The sequence below is a fragment of the Brachyhypopomus gauderio genome, chromosome 1 (assembly GCF_052324685.1).
Source record: "Brachyhypopomus gauderio isolate BG-103 chromosome 1, BGAUD_0.2, whole genome shotgun sequence".
Taxonomy (NCBI): domain Eukaryota; kingdom Metazoa; phylum Chordata; class Actinopteri; order Gymnotiformes; family Hypopomidae; genus Brachyhypopomus; species Brachyhypopomus gauderio.
In genome coordinates, this window is record NC_135211.1 from 40,391,363 (window position 1) to 40,416,642 (window position 25,280).

Here is a 25,280-nt window from a genome sequence, read left to right on the forward strand (position 1 = left end):
ACACACTCCACACACACACAGGCATACATGCATCTCTCACACACACACCACACAGACACATGCATACCTAAGGATGTGTTACCATACACACAATACACCCTATACACCAGGGGTACTCAAATAGAAATGATGACGGGCCACATTTTAGTTTTTCAATCACGGACAGGGCCGGTTACGGGGGGGGGGGGAGGATGGTAGCGAACGTAAAATGTCGACGGGGGGGGGGGGTGAATGCATTTGGGCGTCTGCTACCTGTTTGTTGTTGCCATAAAGGCAATCCCCGGCATCGTCTTGAGATCGCGGTGCGCGATTTCAATATAAGAGCGGATAGCGCGATTGAAAAAAAGATTGCTAAAAAAAACACTTTTCAAAACAGCTCGCGGGCCAGAAATAGATAGTTATTTGAGTATGGGGGCTATACACCTTCATACACACCACATACAGTCCCATGCATCATAAACACACAATAGACACTAAACACATTGCACTGTAGCGACTACTTCTCCTCACGGCGAAGTCCCTAACGGACAAAGGTAACAACCCAGATGTGAATAGTGGAGATGAATATAATGTGTCATTGGCGTTTCAAAGTCAAACTACGATGTAGTTGAGCACTTCAGAGCTACGAGACTGTCAGCAATTGTCTGTTCAACTCCAGTCGTGAAGTTGCATAATTTTAATGCATTGCCCTGACTTGCACAATGTGCTTGTTGTTCTCAGTTCAGATGGACTTCAGTGTGATTCTGAAGGGAGAAACCGGTTCATTCAGGGCCAACAGCTTATTACTGTCACTTGTCTGCCTCCCTGTTTAAACCTGCTGCTGGAAATTGTTGTAAGTTATAGTGCTTGAAAATCACTATATTGTTATCCCTCATTCTTCTATATTTTTATCCCATGGCTTCTTATTCTTCTTCTTCTTCTTCTTCTTCTTCTCCATATTTGCCCATAATCTCTTCAGTGAAGCGATAAGTGAAATATGTCCCGAACTACGGGCATTTGATCGGAAAGTGCAGATCAGATTAAACAAGGCTTCTCCACACAGAGAAGCAGAGACAGAGTGACAGTTATTTCTGAATGTCTCTCCCCCTCCCCCCACACACGCAGGACCACATACATACACCTCTCTCATACACACTCCACATACACACATATACACCACACACACATATACATACATCTCTCTCATACCCACTACACACATATACACCACACACACACACACACACACACACACACACACACATATCTCATACCCACTCCACATACACACATACACACCACACAGACACACACATAAATACATCTCTCTCATACCCACTCCAAATACACACATATACACCACACAAACACACATCTCTCTCATACCCACTACACAGTCACACACATATACACCACACAGACACACACATACATACATTTCTCTCATACACTCTCCACACACATGCATCCATACATCTCTCTCCACCACACACACACACACATCTCTCTCATACACACTCCACACACACACAGGCATACATGCATCTCTCACACACACACCACACAGACACATGCATACCTAAGGATGTGTTACCATACACACAATACACCCTATACACCTTCATACACACCACATACAGTCCCATGCATCATAAACACACAATAGACACTAAACACATTGCACTGTAGCGACTACTTCTCCTCACGGCGAAGTCCCTAACGGACAAAGGTAACAACCCAGATGTGAATAGTGGAGATGAATATAATGTGTCATTGGCGTTTCAAAGTCAAACTATGATGTAGTTGAGCACTTCAGAGCTACGAGACTGTCAGCAATTGTCTGTTCAACTCCAGTCGTGAAGTTGCATAATTTTAATGCATTGCTCTGACTTGCACAATGTGCTTGTTGTTCTCAGTTCAGATGGACTTCAGTGTGATTCTGAAGGGAGAAACCGGTTCATTCAGGGCCAACAGCTTATTACTGTCACTTGTCTGCCTCCCTGTTTAAACCTGCTGCTGGAAATTTTTGTAAGTTATAGTGCTTGAAAATCACTATATTGTTATCCCTCATTCTTCTATATTTTTATCCCATGGCTTCTTATTCTTCTTCTTCTCCATATTTGCCCATAATCTCTTCAGTGAAGCGATAAGTGAAATATGTCCCGAACTACGGGCATTTGATCGGAAAGTGCAGATCAGATTAAACAAGGCTTCTCCACACAGAGAAGCAGAGACAGAGTGACAGTTATTTCTGAATGTCTCTCCCCCTCCCCCCACACACGCAGGACCACATACATACATCTCTCTCATACACACTCCACATACACACATATACACCACACACACACATACATACATCTCTCTCATACCCACTACACACATATACACCACACACACACACACACACATATCTCATACCCACTCCACATACACACATACACACCACACAGACACACACATAAATACATCTCTCTCATACCCACTCCAAATACACACATATACACCACACAGACACTCAGACACACATCTCTCTCATACCCACTACACAGTCACACACATATACACCACACAGACACACACATACATACATTTCTCTCATACACTCTCCACACACATGCATCCATACATCACTCTCCACCACACACGGACACACATCTCTCTCATACACACTCCACACACACACAGGCATACATGCATCTCTCACACACACACCACACAGACACATGCATACCTAAGGATGTGTTACCATACACACAATACACCCTATACACCAGGGGTACTCAAATAGAAATGATGACGGGCCACATTTTATTTTTTCAATTACTGACAGGGCCGGTTACGGAGGGGGGGGGGTGGTAGCGAACGTAAAATGTTGACCGGGGGGGGGGGGGGGGGGGGGGGTGAACACATTTGGGCGTCTGCTACCTGTTTGTTGTTGCCATAAAGGCAATCCCCTGCATCGTCTTGAGATCGCGGTGCGCGATTTCAAAATAAGAGCGGATAGCGCAATTGAAAAAAAGATTGCTAAAAAAAAAAACACTTTTCAAAACAGCTCGCGGGCCAGAAATAGATAGTTATTTGAGTATGGGGGCTATACACCTTCATACACACCACATACAGTCCCATGCATCATAAACACACAATAGACACTAAACACATTGCACTGTAGCGACTACTTCTCCTCACGGCGAAGTCCCTAACGGACAAAGGTAACAACCCAGATGTGAATAGTGGAGATGAATATAATGTGTCATTGGCGTTTCAAAGTCAAACTATGATGTAGTTGAGCACTTCAGAGCTACGAGACTGTCAGCAATTGTCTGTTCAACTCCAGTCGTGAAGTTGCATAATTTTAATGCATTGCTCTGACTTGCACAATGTGCTTGTTGTTCTCAGTTCAGATGGACTTCAGTGTGATTCTGAAGGGAGAAACCGGTTCATTCAGGGCCAACAGCTTATTACTGTCACTTGTCTGCCTCCCTGTTTAAACCTGCTGCTGGAAATTTTTGTAAGTTATAGTGCTTGAAAATCACTATATTGTTATCCCTCATTCTTCTATATTTTTATCCCATGAAACCCTCCCAAATGAGATTTAATTGATGAAAATAAATTTGCTTCACTGCAGAAATATTGATCATTTAATGAACACAGAAAGGTCAGATTTTGTCATCTTGTCATATAATGCACCCAATCCTAGTTTACAACCTCAACTGTGGTCTAATTGCTGGTTAATTAGTGGGTGTGTATAAAACGCATGAAAATCTGTCACCTTTCGGTGAAATTTGGGTTTGGGAAATATTTTATATATATATAATTATCATATCAGAGTTGCCAACTCTCACGCATTGAGCGTGAGACACACGCATGTGACTGTCTTCACACACTCTCACGCCACACTTCCGATTTCTCACGCCGAAAAAAAAAATCTAGTTTATTTACCTCTGATCCATATGTATTATTCAATGAGTTACTAGTTCGCTCTGGCGCCAAACACTGGTGATCGATCGAACTTAATTTGTGTCCATTTTACACCCTGCCCGGTAAGTGGCCAGCAATTTCCGCCCAGATTCATCATAGAGGCCAAATTGCATTTCAATCAAACAAACGTTCTTCATTCATGTTGTGACGCTAAGCAGGACGAGAAGCAGGACCTAGTGCTATCTACGCCGGGGATAAGACAGAAGAGCGTACATTTACCACTACATTTACCAGATCGTACATTTTCCACTGGATTTAATTGGGTTAGTAATGGTTTCAATTGTTTTCATATTTTGCGGTGAAACAAAGTTACTGCTGTTTGCTACAGCTTGCGTTGAATACTGTCAGAGTTAGCTCTTGTGAAAAATAGGTAGATAGATAAGCCTATTAAGTTCACGTCAACCCTGTGTAGCTAATGGTGACAAAATAAGAAACAATATTTTTTTTCTAGGGTCTCTGTAGTTCTAACTGGTGAATCCAGGGACGTGTGAGGATAACAGTTGCGCTAGGGCTGAAAAGGTTGAAGATGAAGTTGTAAACTCTTGTCATTTGATAGCCTCCCCTGTGCTTTAGCCCATGTTAGAAGCCTTTTGTGACTAAATAAAAACACATGAACCCTGGTATTTTTACACTCATTTTCTGATGTTATTTATTGGTTCATTAAGGCGTAATGGTTTTGACTGAGCCATCTGAAATGGCGAAAGCGAGCTTCTCACGTTTACGGATCTGGCTCCATCCATTGACAAGACAGGTTAATTTTTTTCAGCGCGACATTATCGTGAGAGAAGTCAACAGGGAAAACCGTGTCTAAGCTACTAAACTGTTGCTATTATTTTTAGTCGCTGTTGTAGCTTCTGTCACCGTTTTGCTACATTCACAAACATAGTTGCCTACTAGTTACTACTAGTAACTACTAGTCGCTCCTCCTGGAACGTTCGCTAGCTTCCCCCCGGGTCTAAAGTGAGAAGTAAACTAATCTGCACTCTGCATTCCAATGGCTACTTTTCAGTATTGCTTTATTTTTGGTAAATTTTGGTATGTTTACTATTATGGATTTTAGTATATTTGGCATTACCTGTCACCGTACCCCCGTGGTATCACCTGTTGCCTTACACCCGTACACTAGAGCACCCCCGCCCAAGTCACCTGTCACCGTACCAGCACCAACCACCCACCCCCCCCCCCCCAATCTTCTCACCTTTTTGACCCCTTACCTGTTTTCATGCCTGATAAAAAGAACTCCAGCACCCCAGACCTTCACTTGCACTGCAACATGACCTCTGACAACATGCCAAAAATCCATCCTGCGACCAAAGCCTTGATTATCAAGACGCTGAAGACCAAATCCACTGCAGAGGTGGCTGGCACCTTTAATGTGTCTCAGCGTCAAGTACAAAGAATTTTTAAAAGATTTGAAGAGACTGGAGATGTTTTTGAAAAGCCCAGGTCCGGCAAACCCCACAAGACGACTGCTCGGGAGGAACGTTTGTTGGTTAGAAAATCCAAAGCCCTTCCCTCTTCCACTGCAGCAGAGCTCCACCAGGCCTGGTCACCTCAAGTCTCTGTGTCAACTAGAACAGTTTGTAGGATTCTGTCTTGAAATAGCTTCCATGGTCGATTCAGTGCCCAGAAGCCAACACTAAACAAAAGGCAGGTAAAAAACCGTGAGGCATTTGCCAAGACCCACATCCTGCTAAACGGATGGACGCTGGAAAAGTGGCAGAAGGTGGATTTCTCAGATGAATCTTCAGTGTGGATCCAAGATTCACCCAGAAAACAGTCAAATTTGGTTGTGGAAAGATCATGGTCTGGGGTTACATTCAGTATGGGGGTGTGCAAAACATTTGCAAGGTGGAAGGCAATATTAATAGCCTAAAATATGAAGAAATATTAGCTACATCTTACATTCCCAAATTCACACTCCATATACACCATATACAACAGATACACCATACACACTACACACACACTGCATACATTTCCACAAACCATACACAGCTTCACACACACTAAACTCTACACACATTACACTCTAGGGCACACCTTTTCAAGCCCTATAGTATTTCCTTCAGGAAATGCAAGTCTAGTTTTATATAGGTTTCCTTAAAGCCATGTAAGCGCTTGTACATTCACCCCACTGAGATTAAAGCGCACAACTTTAACTTTGATCTTAACCTGTTTTGAGCAATGAGTCGGCTGGAGGCTTTTGGTGAGTTTAAACAATTAATACAGCCAGAACCGCTTAACGTACAGACTCTGATTTTTATAATCGATTGGCTTTGTAAATTTTAATAGGTTTAAATTAAAAAGTTTCCCATATTTGTAAACTTCCTATATATATATATATATATATATATATATATATATATATATATATATATATATATATCCTTGAGAGGTTCCAGGCTTTGTCGTCACACAGGGGGTCCGGCTGGGTGTGGTGGACCCATTGCATTTTTTGTTAAAATAATCAGCAGATTTAGCCCAATTGCAGGTAAAATAAACAATACATATGTTAAATTAGTTTGCTCTCTTATTTATTTATTAGTTACTTTTTTATTAAAATGTAACACAATAAGGAAATGAATCATAAATCATGCTGGCTGACAGGCTGGTCCTATGGCTAGCTGCTCACGGGCTGGTGCTAACGGAGCTGCCTGCTGCTCATCCTCCTTTTCATTATCACTATCAGACTGATATTTACATTTACATTTACATTTATGGCATTTGGCAGACGCCCTTATCCAGAGCGACTTACATTTTTATCTCATTTTTTTTTTTATACAAGTGAGCAATTGAGGGTTAAGGGCCTTGCTCAGGGGCACCTCAGTCATGGCCTGGGGATCGAACCTGCGACCCTCCGGTCACAAGACCAGTTCCCTAACCGCTAGGCCATGACTGCCCGGAATTTCAGAAATGTCAGAAATTTCAGGAATTTCAGAAATTTCAGAAATTTCAGAAATGTGATCCTGAAATTTCTTCTTCTGAATCACCATCAAAATCCTCTGTCTCTTCCAATACCATCTTTTATAGCATTTTTAGCATTTTTACCATTTATAGCATCATGTCCCCATGATTGGGTGAAACACACACACACACACACACACTAGGGATGCCACCTAGGTCTGACAAAAAACAAGGACACTGTCATACTGACACAGGGTGGCGAGCGTAATCTGTTGACGGGGGAGTGGGGAACGTAAGTTGTTGGGGGGGGGGGGGGGGTGGCGAACATAAAATGTTACCGGAGGGGTTTAAAATGGAGACAGCGATTAAAAAAAAAACAGATTTAAAGTGTGCAGAAACAGTCTGAATTGTGGTTTGAACTAACCTAGTTTTTTTGCCGGGACCAAATATTAAATAGAAGAAAAACCGGGACATCCCAGGAAAACCGGGACGGGCACGTGAAAACCGGGACTGTCCCGGGACAGGTGGCAACACTAACACACACACACACACACACACACACACATATCCATGTCCAGAGAGGAGGGAGGGATAATGAGGGCTGAGAGAAAAGATGCTTCTTTCAGATCTCACCCCTTTGTCTCTATAGAGATTCTTCGTCTGCTGTCTGACAATATGCAATCAACCCCTGATGTGACAACCATCAAAAGTGTTGATGGTTGCCCACCTTTGCATGCCAAACTCCTCTGTCCTTTGTTTGTATATCCTTTAAAGTCATAAACCCTGGACCCTGTATGTAATACAAATGTGATGGGGGGGGGGGGGGGGGGTACGGGGGGGTCAGTGGACCCTGAACCCTGTATGTAATACAAATGTGATGGGGGGGGGGGGGGGGTACGGGGGGGTCAGTGGACCCTGAACCCTGTATGTAATACACATGTGAAGGGGGGTGTACGGGGGGGTCAGTGGACCCTGGACCCTGTATGTAATACACATGTGAAGGGGGGTGTACGGGGGGGTCAGTGGACCCTGGACCCTGTATGTAATCCACATGTGAAGGGGGGTGTACGGGGGGGTCAGTGAACCCTGGACCCTGTATGTAATACACATGTGAAGGGGGGTGTACGGAAGGGGGGGGGGGTCAGTGGACCCTGGACCCTGTATGTAATACACATGTGTAGGGGGGTCAGTGGACCCTGGACCCTGTATGTAATACACATGTGTAGGGGGGTGTACGGGGGGGTCAGTGGACCCTGGACCCTGTATGTAATCCACATGTGAAGGGGGGTGTATGGGGGGGGTCAGTGGACCCTGAACCCTGTATGTAATACACATGTGAAGGGGGTGTACGGGGGGAGGGGGGGGGTCAGTGGACCCTGGAGACCCTGTATGTAACCCACATGTGAAGGGGGGTGTACGGGGGGGTCAGTGGACCCTGGACCCTGTATGTAATACACATGTGTAGGGGGTGTACGGGGGGGTCAGTGGACCCTGGACCCTGTATGTAATACACATGTGATGGGGGGTGTACGGGGGGGTCAGTGGACCCTGGACCCTGTATGTAATACACATGTGAAGGGGGGTGTACGGGGGGGGTCAGTGGACCCTGGACCCTGTATGTAATACACATGTGAAGGGGGGTGTACGGGGGGGGTCAGCGGACCCTGGACCCTGTATGTAATACACATGTGAAGGGGGGTGTAGGGGGGGGGGGTCAGTCAGTGGACCCTGGACCCTGTATGTAATACACATGTGAAGGGGGTGTACGGGGGGGGTGTCAGTGGACCCTGTATGTAATACACATGTGAAGGGGGGTGTACGGGGGGGGTCAGTGGACCCTGAACCCTGTATGTAATACACATGTGAAGGGGGGTGTACGGGGGGGTGGTCATTGAAAATATTTTCTGACTTATGTTGCTCACGGAAAATGAGCCAAGGACCAATGAATCTCAGTTTGAAAAAAAAAATTTGTATAATTTTTTTAAGCTGATTTTTAAAAAATCTGTCCCACAGACCCATAGACCTTATAAAGGTATATATATATATATTATATTATATTACATTATATAGAATCAATGAACATAATCATAAACTTCAACATCTTGTTTATTTTTCCACCAGTCTACTACACAGACCAATAGATTTGTGCAGAAAACAGTTCAGAACACTGGAAATTCTGACCAAAAATGTTGTTTAATTTTGGGAGTTTTGCTCAAGACATTGGAAGAATTGAAGTAAATCAGAAGATGTTTTTTAATACCATTTTAGATGGTATATTTTTCTTTGATTTCCCAGGCCTCTGCCACAGGCATCTCCATAGTGCCTAGAAATGGTCTTCTGCATGCTCAAAGCAAATGACTGGATCTTCATCATCTATACATTCATCATCTATAATATGAGCTGTCACACCAAGATAATTCTTGTTTCTAACAGAGGTCCAGTGATCCCCAGTCAGAGCCACATTTGTGGCACTCTTCACAATAACCTGTTTTACTTCCCTTTCCTCATCATACAGCTGCTGGATTTTCTTCGACATTGTCTTTCTGGGGTGAGTTTCCCAAAACGTTCTTAACTTCTTATGTACAAAGTTAAGAACTACTTAGCGCTAAGAACATTTTGGGAAACTCACCCCTGGACGGTAGTTCGTAACTTGCATCAGTTAACGCAATGTGCAGCGCTTCTTGTAAGCCTTTATCTTTGACCACAGAGAGCGAACAACACTGCAAATAATGTGACGCGTCATGTATAAACGCGTGCGGAGTCGCGCGCTACGGCCACTGGCGAAAGTTTAATCCAGTCTTAATGGTCCAATGAAGGTAATTTAAAAACCAGGACATTTCCTTACTTAAAAAAAACCCGGGACTCCCTGGACAGTATGGGAAATACGGAAATACGGACGTTTGTTCACCCTATCGTACTAGGAATACATTTAGCAGCTAAGTGATCATTACTGACCTGCGCGTTAGCCCCAACATGTTTTGCGTTGAGGTGGTAACGAAGGGTGGAAGTGCTCCTGTCATAAGTGAACTCCTTCTTGCATAAAGTGCAAATAACACTAATCGTGTTTGTACTTCCATCTGGAAGTTTCTTTAATATTTAAATTTCCCATCCACCAGCGTAGCCTCTTCAGTCATCTCCATCACAGGGTTGCCAACTCTCACGAATTGAGCGTGAGACACACGCATTTGACCGTTTTCACACGCTCTCACGCCACACTTCCGATATCTCACGCCGAAAAAAAAAATCTAGTTTATTTACCTCAGATCCACATATATGATTCAATACGTTACTAGTTCGCTAGCTCTGGCGCCATCCACCGGCGATATAACACTGAATCTGTGTCCATTTTACGTTCGCCACACCCCCCCCCCGCTCAACAACTTTCGTTCGCCGCCACCCCCCCCCGCTCAACAAAATACACTCGCCACCGGCTCCAGGTTAAAATCTCACTCCAAGCGAACGTCAAAAGTTGGCAACCCTGCCATCATGATTCATGATCTTATTGTGCGTCCATATTATCTGTATGTCTGGAACTCGTGCACTGAGAAACATTCCGGTGCAAAAGTGTCTCATGCGTTAAATGCATTAATTTTTTTAGTGCGTTAATTTTCCTGTAATAAATTATCGAAATTAACGTGTTAAAGTCCCACCACTAATATATATGTATATACATAAATATATATATATATACACACACACCCACAAAGTAAACATTTCTCAACCAAACTGGGTTTGTATTATATGTATTTATCTGCCCGGGTTACATTTTCACCTACAAAGTGCTCTTACAGGTGTTCAACGGTGATGATGAAATTCTGCTGCCTTTGCTCATCCATGTCATCCCCAAACATTATGAAGCAATGTATGAAACAATGTATCAAACTCAAACATTATGAAGCAATGTATCAGCTCAGCGGTTACCACCCGAGGCATGACAGCCTGGCTGGATTGATTTATGTCACTTTAATGCCCAGACTTGCATGTGTTGCTTGTTATTCTCAGGTCTCTGTGTTTGTATTATGTTGTCTGAGTGCTGCACTGACCTTATAGCTCCTGATCATTTAGTAATTCAGTTTAGTTCCCTTGACTCGTGGACTTCAGAAAGTAAAGACCTCTTTAAAACGTTTGGTATACAAGACTAATCACCTGATTTCACACAACTCATACAGCTCATACTGTCTGCAGTAAAGGACACATAGGTTCCTGCTGCAGGTTTTGGTACTGACTAATAAATTCCTGTCAACTAATCCTGCACAACTCTCAACCACCAAATGAGATTTAGAAACTTTAGTGTCAAAATGAGTCACGCGTAATGCCAAAGATGTTTTATTGATAGAAAGTAATACAGTAAAAAAAGCACTGAAATGTCACAAAGTCAGACACCAGAAAAACAACTATGTGGTTTTAGCGTTTGGATTTAAGTTTGTTATCCCAGGCCAGTAAATGCTTCATTACCCCTCCACCATGGTACATCTTTATATAAAGAACCTCTGACAAATATAATTTTTTGTGTGTACAAGCAAAGCTCACAAAGCCCTTACCAGGATAACAGAAAGAACCAGACAAGTGTTTTGCTGACTCATTCACTCCTTAATAACTGTTTTTCCATCAGTGTAAGTGACCCCCTTGTAGGTCCCACTGACCGGAAACTGCAAAACACTGTCGTTGAAGCAGGTAATCTGCACTGTGCCTTTGTAAGGTAGATCAACAGTGACTCTGCCAATCGTGATTTGTACAGTTACTGTTTTCCCTGGAGGAACTTTGACAGGGAAAGAGAACAGCTCCATTCTCTCTTCAGAGTTCTCTAAACCATAAGTGCTTTCAACTCCCACTGTAAAACCATAACCAGCACTTACTTCAGCAACCTCAGGAATGCCTGCCTTCACTTCACAGTGGAAGTTGAATTCAATCTTACTGGTCAGAGACCAGGAAGACGTTGTGGTGAGTTTTTTTGAGGATTCTATTGTGTACTCTTGCATCTCACTAGAATTGTTGGTGTAAGTCATGGATTTGAGTTCCTCAACAGCCACCTTGGGTATCACATCATGTAGTGTGGTATAATTCACATTAGTTAACACAGTAGACTTGATGGTGTTAATGAACATGAAGGCTAAGCAGTCAAGGTCTGAACCTGATCGCCCTGTGACTCCCATGCAGATTCCAGAACCAACATCAATTGGATATTCTGTTTTCAGGCCCCAGTCTGTCATATATGCAGAAAACTCTCGGGAGCGGTTGGTCTTGAACTTCATACCACCCAGACGTGTTCCAGCTCCATTTCCCCACAGTGACAGGGAAGTAAAATGCTCTCCGTCTTCAAATGTAAATTCTGAAAATTTCCCATCAGGATTTCCAAACTGTTGGTTCTGCCCATTAGAAAGCCACACCTTAATGGCTTTGATCTGCCACCCTCCGGCCCACACCCACAACTTTGTCAGGGTGGATCCACTGCCAGTACCATCGAAGGTAAACTCACTACCTCCATTCCCACCGATAATGTGGAGGTCAGCCAGGTATGACATGGTCTTGCTCTTAATACAAACCTAAAAAACCCAAAGACAATAAATGTACAATATGTCTTTTGGTCTCATCACACATTATGTATAAATACACGGCAATAGGACTAGTATAATTAACTGTCTGGTTTATCTGTAATACACTACGAATTTTAAATGACATGCCCCACTCCCCTAAGAACAGTAGACATACTTACAGTAAAGTTGTGAATAGAGGCTGCAAAAAAGTACACTGCATGGTCTCTTAAACAGCAGATAGAGTGGGTGGGTCTCACAAAGTGGGCAGGGTCTGATGAAGTGGGTGGGGCTTTTGGAGAAATGGGCTTGGTGAGTGGCACATGTTCAGTCATGACTAATACAGTTAATATCAGGAAAGACAAATTGTAAGATAAATGGTCAGAGACTTAAATAAATGATTTTAGAGCTTCAGTAACTATGAGTCAATGAAAGACATCACAGACTCTTGCTGATTTGTTTATGAAATACACTGAATTTCCTTTGTTTATTTCTTTATTGTTTATCTCACCTAGCTGTGACTATAGGTATATTCAAATTGTGACGTTTGGCACAAGGCGACGGACGAGGCACAGATCCAGCGTTTCTTGGCCAACGTTACTTTATTCACACGTAAAAGCGCAGTCAGCGCACATAGAACACATTCAACAGTAAGCGTTACGAAACACAAACACGAGCACGGGAGACTGCGCGAATGCACATTAAATAGACAAACCACATAAGTCCCGGGTGATGACGAGATGAGCCACAGGTGAGACGGATGAACACAAGACGTAACCGCACCCACGGAGATCCACAGACGACTGGACGTAGACAACGTAAACACACACTCAAAAGGGAGGGGTCGGGGACCGTAACGTGACATAAATACTTTATTTCTGTAATTGTAAAGCACAGACACAAAGGTAACAACCTAGATGTGAATAGTGGAGATGAATAGAATGTATCATTGGTGTTTCTAAGTCAAACTATGAGATATTTGAGCACTTCTGAGCAACGATATTCTCAGCAATTGTTTGTTCAGTAATTTAAAGAATAACTCCAGTCGTGAAGTTGCATAATTTTAATGCATTGCCCAGACTTGCAAAAGGTGCTTGTTGTTCTCAGTTCAGATGGACTTCAGTGTGATTCTGAAGGGAGAAACCGGTTCATTCAGGGCCAATAGCTTATTACTGTCACTTGTCTGCCTCCCTGTTTAAACCTGCTGCTGGAAATTGTTGTAAATTATAGTGCTTGAAAATCACTATATTGCTATCACTCATCCTTCTATATTTTTATCCCACAACTTCTTATTCTTCTTCTTCTTCTCCATATTTGCCCATAATCTCTTCAGTGAAGCGATAAGTGAAATATGTCCCGAACTACGGGCATTTGATCGGAAAGTGCAGATCAGATTGAACAAGGCTTCTCCGCACAGATAAGCAGGGACAGAGTGACAGTTATTTTTGAATATCTCTCCCCCCTCCCCCCCACACACAGGACCACATACATCTCTCTCTCATACCCACTCCACATACACACATATACTTATATACATATAATTATTGTATCTGTCGGTTCTCGACTACGACTACCGATGGATTGATGGACTAAAGCGTTACTTTAATAATATTTCGTGGACAAGCGGTACTTATTGATCTGATCTGGCACAGGTACTGTTTATCTCTACGGCAGGTGTTTCTTGTGAGCGGCGCTAAGCTAAATGCTAAAGGCTTCTGGGATTTGGTGCATACTTTAATTCTCTGGGCAAACGACGGATTAACTATTGTTGCTGGATCACCTGCTCTACTGAGCTACTTTGTGGCTCATCTGGTGCTCACTCCAGCTCCTGTACGGTACATTCTCTAACTCACACTTGGGTTCATCATGACGATCAGGTACTCATTTAATCAACTCTACGCTCTTCAAAAGGCTCATTGCAAAACTCCTGAAAAATTACTTATGCATTGTCACCTTGATATTCTACGGAGACTTAAATATCTACACCGGAGTTTGGGTCGGTCACTGATGCACAATCAGCACGCTAATAATATCCCGTCAATATGGATGGAGCGTCGCCGTGGTGCTCCACAGCGTTCAGCCAACCATAATCGTAGTCGGACTTTATTTCACATACCTACTGTAAAGCTGCCAAAACCGAGTACTGAGTTAATCATCAAAAGTGCTCTCTTCAATACTCGCTCTTTAAGCAATAAAGCCACATTCATTGCTGATGTTATTCTGGAACATAACATTGATATTTTCTGTTTGACTGAAACCTGGCAACAAACAAATTACTATTTTGCTTTGAACCAAGCTTTACCAACAAACTATCTATATGTGGATAAACCATGTTTATCTGGACATGGTGGAGGACTGGCCATTGTTTTTAAATCTGAGTTTAAAGTCAGGACTGTTCCAGTCCCCTGTCTTACATTGTTCTAGTGCCTAGCAGTACTAATACATGCTGCTCGAACTCTACGTATTGTACTTATTTACCGTCCCCCCAAAATATCCCCAGTTTTTATCTATGAGCTCTCTGAGCTACTTGCAACATTCTGTCCACTTTACCCAGACTTATTGCTTCTGGGTGATTTTAATATCCATGTTGATTCTGGTAACTGTTCATTTGCTAATGAATTTTTAAATGTACTTCAATGTTTTGATTTTACTCAGATTGTGGACTTTTCCACACATAACAAGGGTCATATTCTGGACATTGTTTGCACTACAGGCATATTTCCTACTAATGTGCATGGGGTCGACCTAACTATATCTGACCACTTGGCTGTCTTCTTTGATTGTACTTTGCCATGTCAAATGCAGGGGCTGCGCAAACTACGTCAGCTCACTTTTAGGAACATTAATAATATTAGTCCTGATAATATTAGTCTGAAGAGAACTGGCTTGACTGTGCATGCCCATGCTTACAAGGACTATGTCGCCAATTACAAGGAGGAACTAAAGAAAGCCAAAACTTTTCACTACACAAATGTCATTCTAAGTGCCCAAGTCAATCCCAAAGTTTTGCTCTCAACAATAAATAAGCTACTCCAGCCTGCAAAATGCTTAAACTCAGTTCCATCAATAGAACTATGTTCTCGGTTCATGGTATTCTTTAATCATAAAATAGCATCAATTTATTCACAATTTCCATCCATTCCACCATCTGCTGGTTCTGATTCCTCTTCTACACTTTACACTGCATACAGTGCAGGAAAGTTACATCTCTCAATTAATTACTTCTTCAAGAGCCACTACATGCCAACTCGACCCGGCCCCAACATACTGGGTGAAAGCGTGTCTTACCTCAGTCTGCCCCCTTATTACCCAGTGTATTAACGCTTCATTGTAAACTTAAAAAACGTGTATTGTGTTATATAAAGTTTGTCATTATTATTATTAAATTACATTTAAAGAACATTTTGATCTTTAACACTAGAAGTCCCTGAAATTTCAACCACCCCCCTGAAGTCCCTAAAGAGGGTCCAAAGAACCTTAGTCCAAACTGACACCTCGGGTGGCTCCAATTAACATCCATTCATTTGCAAAAGTGCCCATTGCCTGAGGAATCAGCAGGGGGGAGAAGAGCTGAACTTGCCTCCAGTGTTATGTAAATGAGGCGTGTGTCAGGTATGGGTGGTTGCTGCTGAAAGCTTGCACCTCCTTGGCTGCCATATGAGACTGTGCAAGATCTCTTGCAAGAAGTCTCCTCATCTACAGAACCATATGTTTGAGATTTGATTTGTGAAAGGTTGAAATAATGTGAAATTGACACAAACATAATATTTGAATTATAATGGCATATAGGTGGCATATTGATTAGTCAAAATGGCTCTGATATTTTTAACCTTATTTTAAGTAGTTTTGTCTTTTGAAAAACTGCTAATAGGTAAAAATGTTTTTACATAAATGTATACAAAAAACGCTCAGCTACTTGAAATAGAATAATATTATTGAGCAATTTTAACTTATCAAGATCAAGATTTTGCAGTGTGTCTCTTCCAAATACAGCCATAACCAGCAAACAAAAATAGGAAATTTAGGAAATCTTACCAAAAGAGATATCACTACTACAGATTTTCACTACTCTCTGAAAACTAACAATGTGTTGTGTGTGACGTTTGTGACCCTAGGCTTGAAAATTACTTCATATGGGCTTTTCAAACTTTTTTTTTTGGCCCACCTCCACCCTTTCACCTTTGGAGGACAAATTTGTTTTCATGTAAGGATCAAAAGAAAACAATTCTGTATAATACAGTACAATAGTGATAAAAACAATTGGGGTTAGGTGAACCATACAGGACAGGAGAGAAAAGAGGGGGAGAGAAAGTAAAAAGGGAAAAGACAGAAGAGCAGAAAAAACAGCTCAAATGATTCACCAACTGCTGCTACTAAATGAAGAGCAGAAAGTAAGACATACAGCACAAATGACTGATGTATGTGTGTGTGAGTGTGTGTGTTTATGTAAGTGCAACATAGGATAAATGTACAGAATGTACTTATTAGCAAGGCCCCAGAGGCAGGCAGAGAAAGACCAGGGATCCCCACCCGCCCACGGCCCCTCCAGGATCATGTCCAAAGCCTGCTGTGTACTGGAAACCTTTGCTATCCTTGCTTCTCAGTCAACAAAGTAAGTGAAATGTGTGGTGACATGAATTTTCATCCACATGTAGGTGGCTACAGTCATCTTTCTCTTTATTATAAAACTGACACAGACATTATTTGAACTATAATTCCAAAACATCTCAAGTCTGCCTCCTTTGTACTAATTTTGGATTTTTTTTTGGATGATTATTGGTCAAAATAGCTAAAGTTCAGATTTCTCTGAAAGGGTCTTTTCTTCTCCGTCTGAGTCAATGGATCAACATAGCTCACACTATCACCCATCCCCCCGTCTACCTAGAAGTGGCTGCATGACAAAGGATGGCCTCATGATCCAAAATACCTCAGCACTGGCTTTTGGCAGGCTCAGGTAGAAATGTAGTAATGTTAGTAATGTTTTTCTTCTAAAAAAGATAAGTGGGTTCAAAATAACAATTTTTGAAAAAAATTACCAAATTAATTGTGTTGATCCACCTCAAAAAAGGTCATGCAAAAGTCTGTAAGCTGGTCCTGAGTGTGTCTGCCCATCCCCCAGCTGCATTGTTGTGCAGGGGACATGCATAAGGTGAGAGAGGCAGTCAGAGGGCCTGGTTGAGAGCAGAAGCTACAGAGGACATGATGTAAGTTTAGAAATATATACAATAAAGTTGAAATGTTCTCAACAGAGCACTCACATACAATTATCCACTCAGTCTGCCACTCCCTCATTTGGGGAGAAAGCTACACTATTGTGGCTATGCCCCACTTTAGACAATTTAGACAATTTTTTAATCACGGAGGGGTTTTCGTCTTAGGTGCATGTCCTCACTGTATTGGAATATTTTATTGTCTGAGTGAAAGAGAAACAAAATGGGGTCACTAAAGTGGGAATAGCCACAGTACTGTAGCTTTCTCCCCAAATGAGGGACTGGCAGACTGGGTAGATAGTTGTATGTGAATGCTGTGATGAGAACACTCATGAACAATTGTGCAAATGTGAGATGTGTCGACTGCTACAGATACACGTCTGGCAAATGTACCAGGGAGATACACTGGCAGTGCCAGGCATGTTCTGACAGACTGCTTAGTGACTGCTGAAGTGCTAGTCACACAAGAAGGACATGCCACTCACACACACACACACACACACACACACACACACACACACACACACACACACACACACACACACACACACACACACACACACACACACAGCCCTGCACTGCAGCCTATTGTAAATATGTGTGGAATTGTTTTATTCCTTGTATTTTTTGTATAATTTTATGGCAATAATAAAAAGCATGGAACATAAAAAAGCATGGAAACATAACAGTTGTTCTTTTGTATGTTTCTCATGCTGAAATTTCAGTCCTCCTGACTTAGACACAAATGCTTCTGGTCATTACTCACATGTACCTGGCTATAAATTTTCTAATTTTCTATTTAAAATATTAAAAAAGAATTTATTGTTTGTGCTTTGTTGCTCAGATAAAACTAAACTAAATACAATATATATAACCTTTATATTATAAAATACAATAAACTGAATAGAACTAACTAAATGGCTAAACTCAATGAAAAACAACAATTAGTTGTGAGCTGAAGCATGCCCCCTCCTGTGGTGAGCCAGTAATGGCCTTATTTACAGAACAAAAGTGCCTGCTCGCAGCTGATAATAGGGTGTTAGCTAAAATCCTTCAGCTCTCTCGACCCTTCTCTGGGTTCCGATGGTAGAAGTGTTGAAAGACCCTTCTCTGGGACTTCTAGTGTTAAACGGTAAAAGTCTTAAGGGTGAATTTATTGGATTTATATTTTCTGGTTGGAAAACGTAAGCGACACGTAGGAGGAGTTGGATTAGATGCAGCTCCGCCCACCCCCTGGACCGACCAAAAGAAACTATGGACGGTGGGAGGAGTTGGATCTAGATCCAGCTCCACCCCCTGGACTTTTGCTTCTACAGCGTCGGGTACTTGTCATAGAGGCCAAATTGTGTTTCAATCATACAAACATTCTTCATTCATGTTGTGATGCTAAGCAGGACGAGAAGCAGGACCTAGTGCTATCTACGCCAGGGACAGGGCAGAAGAGCGTACATTTACCACTACATTTACCAGATCGTACATTTCCCAGTGGATTTAATTGGATTAGTAATGGTTTCAATTGTTTTCATATTTTGCGGTGAAAGAAAGTTACTGCCATTTGGTACAGCTTGCATTGAACGCTATCAGAGCTAGCCACAAGCTCTTGTGAAAAATAGGTAGATAGATAGACCTATTAAGTTCGCGTCAACCCTGTGTAGCTAACGGTGACATAAAATAAGAAACAAGTGTCTAGTGTTTCTAGTGTGTCTGTAGTTCTAACTGTGTTTCGCGCTTAAACATACTATCAGATAACTAAAGAATATTGTTTAACAAACAAGCGTCATTACTAAGTGTTTCATACTTCCTTGATGTCACTTGTATGAACTGGTGATACTGAGGCAACGCGCTGTGGTTCTGTCTGAAGTGCGAGTTAATTAAGGGTTTATTGAATCCAGGGACGTGTGAGGATAACATTCGCGCCAGGGCTGAAAAGGTTGAAGATGAAGTTGTAAACTCTTGTCATTTGATAGCCTCCCCTGTGCTTTAGCCCCTGTTAGAAGCCTTTTGTGACCAAATAAAAACACGTGAACCCTGGTATTTTTTACACTAATTTTCTGATGTTATTTATTGGTTCATTAAGACGTAATGGTTTTGACTGAGCCATCTGGAATGGCGAAAGCGAGTTTCTCACGTTTACAAATCTGGCTCCATCCATTGACAGAGAGAAGTTGAGAGAAGTCAACAGGGAAGGCTTGCCATGTCAAAGCTACTAAGCTGTTGCTATTATGTTGCTATTATTTTTAGTCGCTGCTGTAGCTTCTGTCACCGTTTTGCTACATTCACAAACATAGTAGCCTACTAGTTACTCGCTCCTCCTGGAACGTTCACTAGCGTCCCCGCGGGTCTAAAGTGAGAAGTAAACTAATCCGCAAATTTTGGTATTTTTACTATTATGGATTTTACTATATTTGGCATTACCCGTCGCCGTACCACCGTGGCATCACCTGGTGCCGTACTCCCGTACACTAGAGCAACCCCCCCCACCCCCCAGTCACCTGTCACTGTACCTGCACCAACCAACCCCCCCATGGTCTTCTCACCTTTTTGACCCCTTACCCGTTTTCATGCCTGATAAAAAGAACTCCAGCACCCCAGACCTTTACTTGCACTGCAACTTGACTTCTGACAACATGCCAAAAAACCATCCTGCGACCAAAGCCTTGATTATCAAGACGCTGAAGACCAAATCCACTGCAGAGGTGGCTGGCACCTTTAATGTGTCTCAGCGTCAAGTACAAAGAATAAAAAAAAGATTTGAAGAGACTGGAGATGTTTTTGACAAGCCCAGGTCCGGCAAACCCCACAAGACAACTGCTCGGGAGGAACATTTGTTGGTTAGAAAATCCAAAGCCAGTCCCTATTCCACTGCTGCAGAGCTCCACCAGGCCTGGTCACCTCAAGTCTCTGTGTCAACTAGAACAGTTTGTAGAATTTTGTCTTGAAATGTCCTCCATGGTCGATTCAGTGCCCAGAAGCCAGCACTAAACAAAAGGCAGGTAAAAAACCATGTGGCATTTGCCAAGGCCCACAGCCTGCTAAATGGATGGATGCTGGAAAAGTGGCAGAAGGTGGATTTCTCAGATGAATCTTCAGTGTGGATCCAAGATTCACCCAGAAAACAGTCAAGTTCGATGGTGGACAGATCATGGTCTGGGGTTACATTCAGTATGGGGGTGTGCAAAACATTTGCAAGGTGGAAGGCAATATCTTCTACTTCCGGCGCCGTGCGAGTGGCAGCCAGTTACAGCAGCTCCTGCTCACCGTGAGCTTTTTTTTCCCCCTCTCTCTCTTTTTTCTTTTTCATTTTCTAGTGCCACCAGTTAAGTTAGCACTCTTACACTGTCCGCGCACCATGGACATTAAACTAGGGACGTTTGCGCTTTTGTTTGTTTTGTTTTTTTCACTTCTCACACACGTGATCGCGGAGCCGGCTGGCGGTCTCTTTGTTTACAGTCGTGATCAGCTGTTAGCCTTTAGCATAGCAAGGCTACACCCAGGTGAACGACCCGAGATCCCCCGCGAGCTGCGGAGGAAGCACTGAGGGTCCCGTGCGGGGGTTCAGCGCCGGGCGAGGAGGAGACGCTACAAAGCGGTTCTTCCTTCTGTCATCATGGGGAATGTAAGATCTCTCCCCAATAAGATGGACGAGTTAGCGGCGCTGACCCGGCACCAGAGGGAATACCGTGAATGTAGCCTGATGATGTTTACAGAGACATGGCTAACGGCGCTAGCTCCGGACATGGTTGTCTCTCTGGACGGATTCCACCTCATTCGGGCGGACAGGACAGCGGAGAGCGGTAAGAGGAAGGGAGGAGGACTGGCAGTGTTTGTGAATGATAGATGGTGTAACTCTGGGCACATCACTATTAAAGAGCAAACCTGCTGCAAAGATATTGAACTGTTAGCCGTTGGCATGAGGCCTTACTATCTCCCTCTGGAGTTCTGGCATCCTATCGCGATAGTAGCGTATGTACCCCCATCTGCTGACGCTGACACTGCCTGTGAGATCCTTCATGCAGCTGTGAGCAGGATCCAAACCCAACACCCACAGGCTCTCCTTTTCATCTCAGGGGATTTCAATCACTCATCCCCCTTCTCAACTTTGGGCTCTTCCTTCACCCAGTACGTCACCTGTCACACCAGAGACATTAAAACACTTGACCTGTTCTATGCCAGTACAGAGGGGGCATATGACTCTTCACCCCTCCCTCCCCTGGGCAGATCAGATCACAACCTGGTTCATCTCCTGCCTGTATACAAACCCCTTGTACACAGAGAGCCAGCTGTCACTCGCACAGTGAAGAAATGGACTACAGAGGCTGAAGAGGCTCTGAAGGACTGTTTCAGCACAACACTGTGGGAGGAACTGTGTGATCCTCACGGGGACGACATTGAGGGCCTCACACACTGCATAACGGACTATGTCAACTTCTGTGTGGAAAACACTGTACCCACCAGGAGTGTGCGGTGTTTCTCCAACAACAAACCCTGGATCAACTCCGATATAAAGGCTCTACTGAAGGAGAAGAAGAGGGTTTTTAGACAGGGTGACAAGGAGGAGATGAAGTCTGTGCAGAAGGAACTAAGGAGGAAGATCAGAGATGGTAAACCCATCTACAGGAGGAAGATCAGAGAGGGTAAAAACATCTACAGGAGGAAGATCAGAGATGGTAAAACCATCTACAGGAGGAAGATCAGAGAGGGTAAAACCATCTACAGGAGGAAGATCAGAGATGGTAAAACCATCTACAGGAGGAAGATCAGAGAGGGTAAAACCATCTACAGGAGGAAGATCAGAGAGGGTAAAACCATCTACAGGAGGAGGATCAGAGAGGGTAAAAACATCTACAGGAGGAAGATCAGAGATGGTAAAACCATCTACAGGAGGAAGATCAGAGAGGGTAAAACCATCTACAGGAGGAAGATGGAGGACCAATTGCAGCAGAACAACGTCAGTGGAGTCTGGAATAGTCTCAACACTACTTCAGGTCACAAGAAGTCTGACTCACAGTGGAGTCTGGAATAGTCTCAACACTACTTCAGGTCACAAGAAGTCTGACTTCTTCCTAAATCTTCCTAATCTTCCTAAATGTGTCCGGGACTCTTGACACAGTCACAATCTTTAAATCTAGGTTGAAAACCCACTTATTTAGTCTAGCGTTTGATAATTAATATTCCCCTCGATAAAGGTACAGATCCAGGGGTTCATAGACGAAGGGTTTTATGGTAGACTGGGGTGCTGGTGCTGTCATCCTGTCACTGCTCGTGGTCACTCAAGTTTGTTGACAGTGCAGTGGACGGATGCCATTGTCTCAGAATGCCCCCAAGCCTATGTTACCTTCTGGTTCTGCCTTTTTTTTAGCTAGGCTGTAATAATTTAACTTAGTGCCGGAGTTGCTGCCACACTCCAGAAATGTTTATAATTTTACTTGTCCTGTATATGTCCTCATACAGAGCTAATTTTCCCTGTTTCATTTCTCCACATGGCTGCCCGCCTGCTTGAGGAATAATGAGATGAGGAGAGACAAGCGATCCATCCTGGCCGGCCACCTCCTGCCTAACCGGATGCCTACACCATGATGGACATTATTACATCTTTTTCGGTCTAAATGGACATTATTGCATCTTTTACATTCTGTCTACATTCTGTCTATATTGTTGTTGTTGTCATGGTGACCGGTGTCGACCAGAGGAGGATGGGTTCCCCCCCTGAGTCTTGGTTCCTCTCAAGGTTTCTTCCTCATGCAAAAACTAGGGAGTTTTTCCTTGCCACTGTCGCCTTTGGCTTGCTCACTGGGGGCTAGGACTCGGCACTTGTAAAGCTGCTTTGTGACAACAACTGTTGTAAAAAGCGCTATATAAATAAAATTTGATTGATTGATTGATTGATTGATTGATTGACTCACAGTGGAGTCTGGAATAGTCTCAACACTACTTCAGGTCTCAAGAAGTCTGACTCACAGTGGAGTCTGGAATAGTCTCAACACTACTTCAGGTCACAAGAAGTCTGACTCACAGTGGAGTCTGGAATAGTCTCAACACTACTTCAGGTCACAAGAAGTCTGACTCACAGTGGAGTCTGGAATAGTCTCAACACTACTTCAGGTCACAAGAAGTCTGACTCACAGTGGAGTCTGGAATAGTCTCAACACTACTTCAGGTCTCAAGAAGTCTGACTCACAGTGGAGTCTGGAATAGTCTCAACACTACTTCAGGCCACAAGAAGTCTGACTCACAGTGGAGTCTGGAATAGTCTCAACACTACTTCAGGTCACAATAAGTCTGACTCACAGTGGAGTCTGGAATAGTCTCAACACTACTTCAGGTCACAAGAAGTCTGACTCACAGTGGAGTCTGGAATAGTCTCAACACTACTTCAGGCCACAAGAAGTCTGACTCACAGTGGAGTCTGGAATAGTCTCAACACTACTTCAGGTCACAAGAAGTCTGACTCACAGTGGAGTCTGGAATAGTCTCAACACTACTTCAGGCCACAAGAAGTCTGACTCACAGTGGAGTCTGGAATAGTCTCAACACTACTTCAGGTCACAAGAAGTCTGACTCACAGTGGAGTCTGGAATAGTCTCAAAACTACTTCAGGTCACAAGAAGTCTGACTCACAGTGGAGTCTGGAATAGTCTCAACACTACTTCAGGTCACAAGAAGTCTGACTCACAGTGGAGTCTGGAATAGTCTCAACACTACTTCAGGCCACAAGAAGTTTGACTCACAGTGGAGTCTGGAATAGTCTCAACACTACTTCAGGCCACAAGAAGTTTGACTCACAGTGGAGTCTGGAATAGTCTTAACACTACTTCAGGTCACAAGAAGTCTGACTCACAGTGGAGTCTGGAATAGTCTCAACACTACTTCAGGTCACAAGAAGTTTGACTCACAGTGGGGGACCAGAAGAACTCAATCTCTTCTTCAATAGGTTTGATCATTCTCCTGCTCCCCCACTACACAAACACCACTCCCACTCCCACCCTGCTCTCCCCCCACTCCCACACCCACCCTGCTCTCCCCCCACTCCCACACCCACCCTGCTCTCCCCCCACTCCCACACCCACACTGCCCTCCCCCCACTCCCACACCCACACTGACCTCCCCACTCCCACACCCACACTGCTCCACACCCACAAATATCTTGGTGTCCACCTTAACAACAAGCTGGACTGGACTGACAACACAGCTGCTCTCTACAGGAAGGGTCAGAGCAGACTGTATCTCCTAAGGAGACTCAGATCCTTTGGTGTGCAGGGGTCACTCCTGAGGTCCTTCTTTGATGCTGTGGTGGCATCAGCCATATTCTATGGAGTGGTCTGCTGGGGTAGCAGCATCTCCACAGCTGACAGGAAGAGACTGGACAGGATCATAAGGAAGTGCAGCTCTGTCCTCGGGTGTCCTCTTGACCCAGTGGAGGTGGTGGGAGAGAGGAGAATGAGGTCTAAGCTAAAACACATGCTAAAGAACCTGTCCCACCCCATGCACCACTCACTCTCAGCACTGAGCAGCTCCTTCAGTGCCCGGCTGCTGCACCCGCGGTGCGTGAAGGAGAGATACCGCAGGTCCTTCCTTCCACACACCGTTAGACTGTTCAACACGCACTGCACTCAATAATCTGTAGTTAATGTTAACATTGCTACCACATGCCGGACAAACTGTGCAATTCTTCTTT

The 25,280-nt window shown here is 43.5% G+C and overlaps 1 protein-coding gene across 1 annotated transcript; it reads right to left on the minus strand.

Annotated features, from left to right (window-relative positions):
• Nucleotides 1–11,174: 11,174 nt before the first annotated feature.
• Nucleotides 11,175–12,745, minus strand: LOC143520559 (aerolysin-like protein). Its single transcript, XM_077013572.1, has 2 exons — nucleotides 12,578–12,745; nucleotides 11,175–12,407 (listed from the first exon to the last, which is right to left on the minus strand). Exons 1-2 carry the CDS (start codon nucleotides 12,728–12,730, stop codon nucleotides 11,448–11,450), a joined length of 1,113 nt encoding a protein of 370 aa, XP_076869687.1. The 5' UTR covers nucleotides 12,731–12,745; the 3' UTR covers nucleotides 11,175–11,447.
• Between the last annotated feature and the right edge of the window lie 12,535 nt (nucleotides 12,746–25,280).

Coding starts and splice junctions, on each gene's coding strand:
- LOC143520559 (XM_077013572.1), bottom strand. CDS start 12,730: ATGACTGAACATGTGCCACTCACCAAGCCCATTTCTCCAAAAGCCCCA. Junction 12,408..12,577: donor CCTCTATTCACAACTTTACT/GTAAGTATGTCT, acceptor TGGGTTTTTTAG/GTTTGTATTAAGAGCAAGAC.